The sequence below is a fragment of the Leucopleurus acutus genome (assembly GCF_964270905.1).
Source record: "Leucopleurus acutus genome assembly, chromosome: 4".
NCBI lineage: Eukaryota > Metazoa > Chordata > Mammalia > Artiodactyla > Delphinidae > Leucopleurus > Leucopleurus acutus.
The window spans coordinates 81094604-81106849 of NC_139146.1; the positions used below are offsets into that span (position 1 = coordinate 81094604).

Below are 12246 nucleotides of genomic sequence, written 5' to 3' on the forward strand. Positions count from 1 at the left end.
AAAAACTATCAGAGTCATGTGTGACCTTGAATAAATTATGAACATCTCTGGACCTGCGTTTCTTTACATATTGAGCGATGATAGTAGATTAGATAAGATTAAAATCTTATTCCATTGTAAATTCTGGATTATAACCTTTCTCCATTATGTTATACTGCAATTGATTAGGTGATACTTACATACATAAGATATATTTTGGGTATTCTGAATCATTTTTTCCAGTTTTCTTGTTTATATTATAGGTCACTCGCCAAAGAAAGAGACATGTCTTTTTTCCTGTATACCTCTTTTCTTAAATATTGAAAAGGAAGTAAAAGCCTCAGGACCCTTTCACCGGAAAGAAGTGCAGGCATGTGTGTGCACAACGGAGCACACAAACATACACCAAAAGCATTTTACATACAATTTTAAGGGTTTCACAACTTCATAGATACCATCTCCTGGTGAAAGATTCCTTGCCTTACACTGAAGTTAGTATTCTAATTCTATAGAAAATACCATCATTAGTGAAATTATTTTTACTTGTTACAAAATGAAGTCTCTGCTTTCGGCCAAAATTAATGTGGCCCAAAACAAAACAAAACCCAAGCACAAAGCTGAAAACAAAAGCACAAAGTCATCACTCAGTAATAACTGTGCTGTGTGTATAACTCTGACTTGTATGCTCAGTTGATATATATAATGAAAATGACTTCATAAAAGAAAACTATGTCAAACCAAAGGAGAGAGAACCATGAGGGAATTAAGTGGAGGATGAGGTACATTAAGAAAGAAAGAATCATCCAGGTAAAGCTATTTTATTGAAATAAAACAGAACATTTACCATGTTACATGTTTATACATAAAAATTTGAAAATTGACGTATATTGGTATGTGACTATTAGAGAATGGTGTATTCATTTGGTTCATTAGATCACCGAGGTCTTAATTTATAAAACTTTGCCCATTCAATATGATAAAATAAGAATGTAACTACATTTTTTAAAAAATGAAGTGTGAGGGGCGAGCAGAGTGATAGTTCAAGTTATTTTAAGAGCTTTTCAGTATACTTTTGTTAGCCTGCTGTCAAGAAGAAACGTTGTTTGAATTATGTTTCTGAATGATATAATATAGATTCAAGTGAGATCCAACTGTCACCTTGTTTCAGATCTGTTCTTTACTTCACAATTTCAAAGCAGGCAGATCTGCCTTGGAGTTTCAGTCCTCAATTACATGTTCACATTGAACTGGCCTAGGCAGTGCTGTCATTCAGGGCCTCCCAATGTCAAAGCACCTATTTTATTTTCATAAGGAAAGAAATGTAGCCGTTTTGTGGTAAAAACTACACATTTGAAAAGTGTACTCATTATTCCATTCAAATTTCACTCATTTAAAAATTTTTATATCAAAAACATCAGTCTTCAGGTATAAAGTTAAAAGAAAAAAAACCTCTTCTTAAAATGATTATCTGTGATTTTAAACTTAGTCTTTTTTCAGTAACTTACTGTCTTACAAAAAAATCATCAGAAAAACTTCCCTAAGTTTTTCAGTGTGGAATATGAAAATCCTCTTTTGCTTTCTATCATGCTTTCACCAGAAATAAAGATTTTGTGCTTGGTCTTCTGTCGATAGCCTTGTTAATGATTCGCATATGTTGAAATTCAATGTTAATTCCTTTTCCATGGTTTTATGAAAGAGCTGACCCTTGTTTCTGATAGCAAATATGCAGGTATGACTAGACTGTAGCCAGGATTTAAGGACTCAGAGAATTAAAGAACAGCTATTTTTCACAGCCATCTTGAGCTCTTTTACCCTATTTTAGCTTTTTTGAGTCATGGCAGGTTGTACTGTTTTTTTCCCCTCTAATTAATATCTTCAGTTAGTATTCAGGTAGCATTTTCTATTTCCAAATAATTATATGAATGTTTATCTTTGCTTTAAAAGTTTCAGTATTATGGCCACTGGTGTAGTATTAGAAGGAAATAAATCACATTAGAAATTAGACAAATGGCACTCTTCAAAAATTTACTCAAAATATAAAACTATTCATAATTGATAAAATGACTTTAGTTTTCATATTTTCAGGATGCCATGGATTTCACATAAATTTTTTCTTTAATTAAGGAAATATTTATTGTGCTCTAAGAACTAACCTAGACATGCGGTATAGAGCAGTGAAAAAACAAAAACCCTATGTATTCCCTGTTTTCCTGGGGTTTACATTCCAGTGAAATTAGCACATAAACATGCTTTTCACATACATAGGCTGTAACTACCTCCCAGCATCAACTGATTTGTGTCTTCAAACTGACTAACCAGTAAGCTTAACTTTTCAGCTGAAAAACAGTGACAGATGGTCTGTAAACACTGATCTTCTTGGAAGTCTTCAGCAATTTCACAGCTATTAGAAGGGAAGTTTACAAATCAGAAGTTAGTTGGAGGTAAGAGAAAGAGGCAGGATGGACAGAACCTTGGAAAATAGTATCAGAATTCAAAGTGACCCTATTAAATTGGAGAAGCAGCTAGAAGCAAACAGAATAGACTTAGGCAAAGACAAGTGAAATGCAGTGCAGCTACAGAGAAAAGACAAAAGTAACTGTGCACATAAAAGATGAAGGTAGACAGGTTCTGTGCAGGTTTTTAGGAAAAGATCTAGGCATTGGCAACAAGCAGGTTTTTTTAGCACAGATGGTGCTACCTTTAAAAAGTATAACTGAAATGCCTAAATGTGAGTGGGTACTGTAGGAAACACTTTCTAGGAAAATTGCTCTTGTTTGGCATGCCAACAGGAAAAATGGCCTCTTGAGGTCACAGCAAGCTGTGAGTGTCCATTAAAAATTATTAACTTCTTACACTAGGTGAATCAAATGAGGGATAATTGTTCAGTTATTCAGACATCTCCCTCATTCTTTCAAACTAGCAAACTCATAGAGCTTACCCATAACCTTACATTCTTTGCAAAACATTAATCACCAAACTTTACATCCTGCTCTGTAGTCCCTGTGACTGAGCCCTCACTTGTGTTATAACTCTCCACTTTCAGGACTAAGTCAGTTTCAGTGACACTAATTATGTTAGTTTTAAATGGTATATGAAGTATAAAGATGAGCGATAGTTAAAAAGCAACTTAATTTAAATAGTGATTCTTTTTCTATCAGGAAAAAATGTCCTTAATACCAAGGATAAAAAGAAAACTGACTTTATTTTTGTTTTAAATTGTTTTAATGTGTTTGTGTGATTTTAGATTTAATGGCAGGTAGATCTCCAATCATGTCACTCATAGGGCTGTAGATTAGTAACAGATTCTGTGTTGCACCCGGATTTGAGGAAGCACCCTACCAAAGCCATGTGGCGGGGACTGAATATTGTTCCATTTCACCAACATTGTGTCATAATACAGCTGTATACCAATCCATTTCTGCTATTGTTGCTTGCCTTTCTAGCTCAGCAGGAATTGATGATAAATAAGTGAACTTTAAAATTCAGTCTTCCTATATTAGTAGATTTCACTGATATAAGTGCTTTAAATTTAAAGTACATTCAAAAATTAGCAAAACACTAAGAAAAACTGAAAAGGAACTTTATGCTAAGAAAGCTAGAACCAGATTATCTATACAAATTGTGATAGCTTTGTTAGAATTCCATTATGGAACTCCATTTTTGTATGATTAAACTTTTTTTATTCTCACATTATTAGCTTTTTTGTAAACTGAACGCTAAACAGAAACCAAAATATTGAGTCACCTGCTTCTTGCTTATGCTTGATTCTTCCCAACTCAATTGTTTCCTTATTCTAACGTATAGATCATCTTTTTTTAAATTACATTCTTTTATCATTTATTTATTAGTTTTTGAATTCAGGTAAATTGACATATAACATTATACTAGTTTCAGGTGTATAACAATTAAATACTTGTATATATTATGAAATGGTCACCACAATGAGTCTAGTTCACATTCATCACCATAAATAATTACAGTTTTTTTTTCTTCTGATGAGAACTTTTAAGCAGATCATCTTCTTTTACATCAGCAGGTAAAAAAAAAAAAAAAAAAAGGAATATTTTCTTTTATAAGCTATATGAAGCCAGAGAAAAAAGTGACGAGCCATCTTTCCAGCCTACAGTTTGTTTTCCAGTTAGTTTAAATTACATAATGCGTAGGAATAAAGGGAATGTGTAGAGATGTACATATAAGTCCCAGACATAAAAATCTTACCCTTATTTGATCTATAAGGAAGTGTAAAGAGTTTGAGCAATTTTATATTTTTAAGGTTTTTACCCTAGTTCATTTTAAGTTGCTTACACCTTTCATTTTTTATTTAAATGCTTATTTAGAGTAACTTTAGAAGACAGCTACTTGTGTTAGAAGACTAACTTTCCTTTTTACTTGAGAAAAGGCTGCAATAATAAATATTAGGTAGCAGATACAATTTACAGGTAGTTTGCTTTCTAAAAATGTTGGGCAGACCAAATCCTGTCTCAAACAATTAATCTTAAATTTACGTAACATCAACAATATCCATGTTTAAGATTAACAGTATTCCATTTCTTATCTGAAAGGCACCGTAGCCAACTCTTTTTAGCTTTTCATACTAATATACCATGTATTTAATTCATCAATGGGAAACAATAACCTGATATGCCCATTATATGATAAATTGAAGATCTGTCATCTCACTGTGTAAAGACATCTAAATGTATATGAAGTACAATTTCAGCAAATATTCATCGAGCACACGGAAAACTTCTGTGCTAGTTCTATGCTAGTTCTTTGCAGAATGTGTAGGATGCAAACATGGCTTATTTCCTGATAAAACTGAAACTTTCTAGCTCTAGCAATCAGACAAGCTTTATTGTCCTTTAAATCAATAGTTCACTTTCCCAATTTTGAGGTTAAAATATTTATTTGACTGGTAATTTACTATAAAACAAAGAGCTATGATTAAGAAAAAATTAAAACTGCCATGGCCGAGATTTTCATTTTTTTAACATTTCTATGAGTGACTGAATGTTCTTGTCATATTCATTCAATATAGATTACTTTTTATTTTGTTGTAGATTCACTTGCAGTTGTATGAAATGATACAGAGATTATGTACCTTTTACCCAGTTTCCCTGAATAATATCTTGTAAAACTGTACTACAGTGTTACAGCCAGGATATTGACATTGAAACAGTCCTCCAATTTTTTTCAGATTTCTTCTGTTTTACTTGTATTTAATTGTATCTGTGTGTGTGTGTGTGTGTGTTTAGTTCACTGCAATTCTATCACAAGAGTAAGTTTGTGTATCCACCACCATAGCCAAGATACAGAGTCATTCCATCACCTCAAGGATGCCTCATGCTGCCCTTTTATTACCATACGCACCTCCCTCCCGTTTGCATTTTTAAACCCTGGCAACCACTAATCTATTCTCCATTTCTATAATTTTGTCATTTCAAGAATATATGTATTTATAGAATCATTCAGTTTTTGAATTGTCTCTTTTACCCAGTATAATTCTCTAGAAATTCATCCAGGTCATTATGTGTATTGATAGTTGTTCCTTTTTATTCCTGAGTAATATTCCATGGTATGGATGTGCCACAGATTGTTTAACTGTTCACCAGTTGAAGGACATCTGGGCTCTTTCCCATTATGGGCTATTACAAATAAAGCTGCCACGACCATTCATCTGTAGGTTTTTGTGTGAACATAAATTTCCAGTTCTCTGGGATAAATGTTCAAGAGTATAATTGCTGGGTGGTATGGTAATTGCACGTTTAGTTTTATAAGAAGCTGCCAAACTGTTTTTCAGAGGAGCTGTACTATTTTACATTTCTACCAGCAAAGTACGAGTGATCCAGTTTCTCTTCATCCATGCCAGCATTTTTGTCACCACCATTTTTAAGTGTGTAGTGATATCTCATTATGGTTTTAACCTGTATTTTCCTTATGACTAATAACAGTTATTTTCTCATTATGAGCTTGTTTGCCACCTGTATACCCTCTTCCATAAAATGTCTGTTTATACCTTTGGCCCATTTTCTAATTGGATTGTTTTTGGTTTTGTTTCTTGTTGATTGTTTTTTACTGTTGACCTTTGGGAGTTGTCCAAAGTCCCATATATCCCAGATACTATTCCTTTGTTGGATTGCAAATATTTGTAAATTTGTTTGCAAGTATTTTCTCCTGTTCTATATATTTCTATTCTCTAATATATACATTTAAATTAATATATACCTGTGTTTTCAACCTATCCTTATATAATTTGTGTTTTTCTTTCTTCATTTTTCTTTTCTTTATCATCTAACATAAACATACATTCTGCCTATCATTTCCATACGTGGCCTAATTATATTTAATAAAACTGTCATTCTCAATTTTTTGCTTTTTTGGTTAAATGACTCTTGAGGGTGGGAGGTTGTAAGCATACTGACAGTATGTTAGAGATTAAGTACATCTGTTCATAAAGAGATGAAAGAGTTTAACTTTGTTACTTTGCTATGCCAAAGTCCAAACAACCAGTTGGAAAATGGAAAATGGAATTATATGTATTGCTTGATACCATGAAGTTAATATTTTATTTAAAATATTTAAAAATAATATCCTTATGATTATTTTATCAGATTTGTAAGTTCACCTAATTAGTATGCTTACTATGGTGTACTAATAAGTGTGATTGCATTTTAGTTTATTTTAATTTAAAGAATTCTTCTTCATAGAATTTTAAGTAATGTCAAAATCTTCTGTTGTGTCAACAGCTGCTCTCCAAATGACTGTTTTATCATAAATGTTGCCTTTTATTATTTCATTGAAAACAACCCAATGGTTTCCGTGATTGAGGGAATGTTTTGTTTAATTTTAACTTTTCTTTCTGTGTTTTAAACTTTTCTTTCAGCTTTTGTTTTGTGTTATATGTTTTGTTTATACGGAAGACTATATTTTGCTTTTTTTTAAAATTTTTCATTTTTAGCAAGCATGGGAATATATTTTTGCTTACACTCTGGGAAAGAGAAGACCCTAAATGTGGCTTAATCAACATTGTAAATCATTTAATTTCTTTCCCATTGAGTTGGATATGTGCCTTGATGGAAACGTGTGCTTTAGTGGCATATATTTTTGAGTCTAACTAGCTGCCTGCCTGTAATCAGGATTATATCAACTGTTGTCATTCTAAATGTTTCCTTTCCTTTTTTTCAAACACATTTGCCTGATTGACCTTTTTTTTTTCTCTGTCTTTCTATGGGGCTGCTCCAGGAGCCATGGCTAATCATCTTATAAGCAATGCTCTGCTTCGTCCGCATGGTACTAACAATCCCTATAATACATTGCTTGGGGAACCGGCGGTCTGTAACAACCCTTCTGTCAGCATGTACAACGCACAAGGTGTGCTGGAGTTTATTTTAATTTTTTCAAGTGAGAGTCCCAGTTTATGTAGCTTTTGTGGCCACATTCTATTTTTCTTACTTTCATCCTGCCTTTTCTTTCTTTTGGAAGCAGATGCACAGACTCTTTTTGCCTTCCACCCCTCTTGGTGCTTTTATTTTCCATTTTCCTTAGGTTTTCCTTAGTAAGAAATGGATTCCTTCCTTCTGATAAACAAATGCTTGATTCATCAATATGTTTTTGTTTCTCTGTAATGTTGTAAAGTGTATTGTGGTTTGTCAGTACTTTTCTTGTTGTTGATTGATTTCTATATTAAATACCTATGTATTCATTTTAAGAAATGAGATATTTGCCTAAGGTAAGTAAGATAAAGGAAGACTTGGTTCAGCAATCTTAAGATCAAGAAAGTAATCTTACTCTGTTATACCATGAATCACACTCTAGGCACAAACATCACTACAGATGAAAGCACTTAGATCAACTCCATGGAAAACACTGAAATAAGCTGTGGTGGAAAGAACAGTGAATTGAACAGTAGCAGATCAGGTTCTACCATAGCTTGATATTGCCTCTATGAACTGGCTCAGGAAGGTCATGAAATGCTTTTTCTACTGTGACTGCATGTTAAAAACAAAGGTTTTGAATATGGTTCCTCTGTATATCCTCCAACTTTAAATGATTTAAAAATTTAATTGTATCTCAAACACATAAGCATAAATCTCTTTAAAACCACTTACAATCTAAGCATTTTTACATGACTTTTTACCTTTTCTAAGCTAAAAAATGTATTGGGGTATAAGAAATTTAAAATATTCATATCATAAATAAAGTGACCACAGGAAAAATTTATTCAAGTAAAAGTGTCATAAAAGAAAAATTTTAGTCAGTGATACACCTATTTAAAATTATATTTGAAAGAAAATTCACAATAACAAAGAGACTTTGGTGGTTCCTTCAAATTGGATGAGACAGATTAGCAATATTTTAAATTTTTCCCAGGCAATCTTGAATAAAATTTCTATTATCCTCTTTGGGAATCTGTGTGTGTGTGTGTGTGTGTGTGTATGTGTGTGTGTTTCTTCTCAGTCAGAGGTAAAAGATTAGTGGCATGAGTGCGAAAAACTTGGTGTGCATGCTTATTCCAGAAAAGCATGTTTGTTGCAACATGGTCATTGGGTGTCTAAAACCATCTGAGTTTCCCAGGTGACACCTTGTCAGATACGAAGGATAATTTTAAATTATTTCAAAAATACCAAAGCCAATAAGTCAGAAGGAATAGTCAAGTTGTTTTTCAATAGAATTAAATAATTAAGCAAACTGTCAGTTTTATCCAGTTTCTTAAGGGCCTACACCTAAGAATCATAGACTTAGAATCAAAAGAAGAGATAGAACTCATTGAATCCTCTGTTCCACATTGTGGACGTTCTGTCAACCTGTGCTTAAGTATTTCCTCTAATGAGGCCCTTCCTACCTCGGGATTTTATATATTCAATTGTTGAAGCGCTCCATTCATTATAAATATTTTTTCTTTCCACCAAGTCGAAATTTGCCTGTGGCTGTGATGCTTAGGTTTGCCTTCTAGAACAAAGATGAGCAGAGCATTTTTCTGCTGTCTGTGGCAATCCTTTAAATATTTGAAGGCAGTTAATCTGGCTTCTTTTAGTCCTCCATTTTCTAGTAAAGCAACTTCAGTGCTATCAGGAGGAGAAAGTTTCTTCATGGTTGTCCCCCTTTACATTGTCTACCATTTGTCAATGTCCCTAATTCATTGTAGCACTCAATGATGTGTATATTACATAATGCACTAAATGTGGTTTGTCAGAACAATTTTGCAGACCTTATAGAGTCTTGTTTGGGTTTTTCCCTTTATTTTCATTGGGCTAAATGACATAAGTATGTCATTAGAGTATTTTAAATTGTTCTGACATATTAATAAGTTTTGAATGATGTTAAATGAAGATTTACACCATATTTGCATATTAAATCTATTCTACATTATTCACCTTATACAAAGAGTTGTTGGAAATTGTTTTAAAATAAGTAATAGTTTAGATCATATTTTGTTTAGCTTTTTTGATTATTCAGATATAATTTCTAATGTCTTAAATAATGAAAAACTAACAATCATTAATCTGTATGTTTTCCTTAATTCAGTATCTGCCTTCTTGTCTTATCTTACTCCTGGTATCCTAAATTAGGAGATTTTTCTAAGGATGGAACACTATTATAAACACTATCCAAGAGAAATTGTCATGACAAAATTTAAAATAATACCATATAAATCCAAAGTTTTATTCCTATCGAGCCTATTACTGAATATTGCTATTAAGATTATAAAAAAATACACAAAGGATTCTTCAGAATGGATTTGATGTTTATGCCAGTAAATTAAATTCTACTGACTTTTCTTAAAAACAAAAGTAAATAATTTTATTATTGGTTTTCAGAGTCAGAAATGGAATTGTTCAACTACTTTATGTTTTAATATTTTTGAGATGTTAAACTATGGTAGTGCTTAAAATAATTTTTTTACCACTGAACAAGAAACTTGGTGATTGTCATATTGCTACTAATCTTATGCTTTCAGATGAATGCACTTATATTCTTACTGGCAAGGTGAAATCTTACATGAAATATAGGTGGCTCGGTATGTACTGGAGTGGATTATGTTGAATTACCACTTGGTTCTGTTCTGTTGGTCCTTTAATTCTGTTGTACCAATGCCATTCAAGCAAAGAAGCATTCAGATTTAAAGTATCCATTTTTGTTTGTGATGCCTTTATTTAAAATATGTAAAGATATGTTACAGTATTACTAATGCATATAGAGTTAGGAATAAAGATAAATAATATAATTTTGTTATATTAGATTCAGATTCTATCTGTGGAAATATTTAAAACTTCATGCATAGTACTTCTGGACCATTATCTTCTTGTCAGTATTGGAGAATTTAGTTTTTGTTAGATAAATCTCATTATAGATTAACCTGTCAACAAAATGTAATATAGAGAAGTCATGCTTTTACAAGTTAATTTACATTTTAAAGTAACTGAATTCAATTCTAAAACTTTAAAGAAAAACATATCTCTAGGATGGGATATAGTGAAGAATACATTATAGTTGTCAAGACTACAAGGTTATAGTATAAAGTATATAAATAAATATTCTGTTATAGCTTTCAAAGCCTAAGGCAGATGTGAGGAGAAGGAGGTAGATAGTAGTGCACGGAGGCAATCTAGAAGATTCCCATTATGATCCCAGTTCTGCCACTGTTAGCAGAAGTGGCGTTAGATAAGGCTCAGTCTCTTTTGGTTGAAGCTTCCTCATCTTAAAAAGCAGGAACTGAACTTCAGTTATCTCTTATGTGCTTTCCAGTTCTAAAATGTTATCATTTACGGAAGGAGCCATAATGAGCCTACTAGCAATTTCCATCTGTTGCTATACTAGTTTGGCTTTTTATTTCCAATTCTCTTTCTAAATGTGTTTTGAAACTTTAGAAGAAATTTCCTCTGCATTTTGAAATATTGTTGGTCTTTTGCTGAGAAGCAAGTCGACTTTTAAAGTACAAAAACAGTATCTCTAAAGCAACGGCTAAATTATAACAAGTTGGAATCTCTTGAAATGATACAGCCCAATGACATCGCTGGTTTTTATTTTGTGATGATTTAACCTTCTTATAAACAAAATCAGCAAGAGCAGGTTTTTTGACAGGATTAAAATATGAGGGTTTTCTTTTTTTAAATAATTTTGCTACTATTGTTTTTAAAGGATTAACTTTTAAAATGTTAGATTGCATATGATTGTGCAACAGTCCAGAAGAAAACCTGATATTGATTGGTGGTATTTTTTCCCCCCTCACATTTTCTTGATACAGAATAATGGTTGCATTTAGCCTTTTTCTTTCTCCATAGTTATACAACTTTTGAATATGAGCTCCAGAAATGACAGTATCGATCAGTATAATTTACAAATGATAAAAAGCACTTGTATAGGTACAGTGGGAGAAAAATAACCTTTGTACATGAAAAAAAAAGATACATAAGAGAAAACACAATTATGAAAAGTTCAAACTGTGGTATTTTTCTCTGTATATAAACAAAAGAATTTATTTATAATCTTGCTGAAAAATTTTAAAGTTAAATGACATTCCTTAGGAGCAAGTATGTCCTAACCTATACACACACACATATACATAATACTGAATTTTAGTTGTGGAAATAGTCATAGCTTGCCCTCAAGATTTTACTCTCTTTGGTTGGTGTGATAATTTTAACTTTAAAATAAGTGTGTATTTGTTTGAAATTTACAAACTGCAGAAACGCTTATTAAAGACTCATTAGCATGTATTATGGGGGGTTCTTATTTTCTGACTAACATTTCAGTATTTTTAATTATGATAAACCATGTAACACAGACTCATGAATTTTGGGGCAGTGGAACTATTTCCTTTGACTCTTTTTTCTGCATATCATCAATTTGCTTTTTACTCATGTTTCTTCTACTGTCGCTGTAAGCTTACTTGTTGTTTTTTCTTTCCTTTTCTTCATGCTGTCGTTTAGAGCCCTACAGAGAGACAAGTATGGGAGTAAAGCTAAACATTGCATATCAAATGTAATTTTTTTTAGTTCACTTTTATTGCATCACATATAGATGATGTAGTTATTAAAAACAGTTCATCTCACAATTTAAAAACTAAAGAACCTATGAATCAACTTATATAAATATATGTTAATAGAGATTAGACGCTTTTGTTGTCTGATTCTTTTATTGTGTCACATAACATAGTTGTTAAGTCTCATGTAATGTTTGTGTGAGTTAAATTGTTTTTAAATTAAGCATTTATTTTTGCTAAGTAATTCATAAACTTTTAATTTTCATTACTACATTCCGTCATAC

At 32.0% G+C, this 12246-nt stretch overlaps 1 protein-coding gene across 10 annotated transcripts in view; it reads left to right on the forward strand.

Moving 5' to 3' along the window:
• Positions 1–12246, forward strand: part of ADGRL3 (adhesion G protein-coupled receptor L3) — an 860202-nt gene that overhangs the window by 844036 nt on the left and 3920 nt on the right. The window contains exons 24-25 of one of the 10 annotated variants that reach the window (XM_082838914.1): positions 7222–7350; positions 11910–11927. The exons of the other annotated variants lie outside the window; for them this stretch is intronic. Coding sequence (XP_082695040.1) covers positions 7222–7350; positions 11910–11927 — 147 coding nt within the window. The remainder of the gene's footprint in view (positions 1–7221; positions 7351–11909; positions 11928–12246) is intronic. 10 annotated transcript variants of the gene reach the window in all.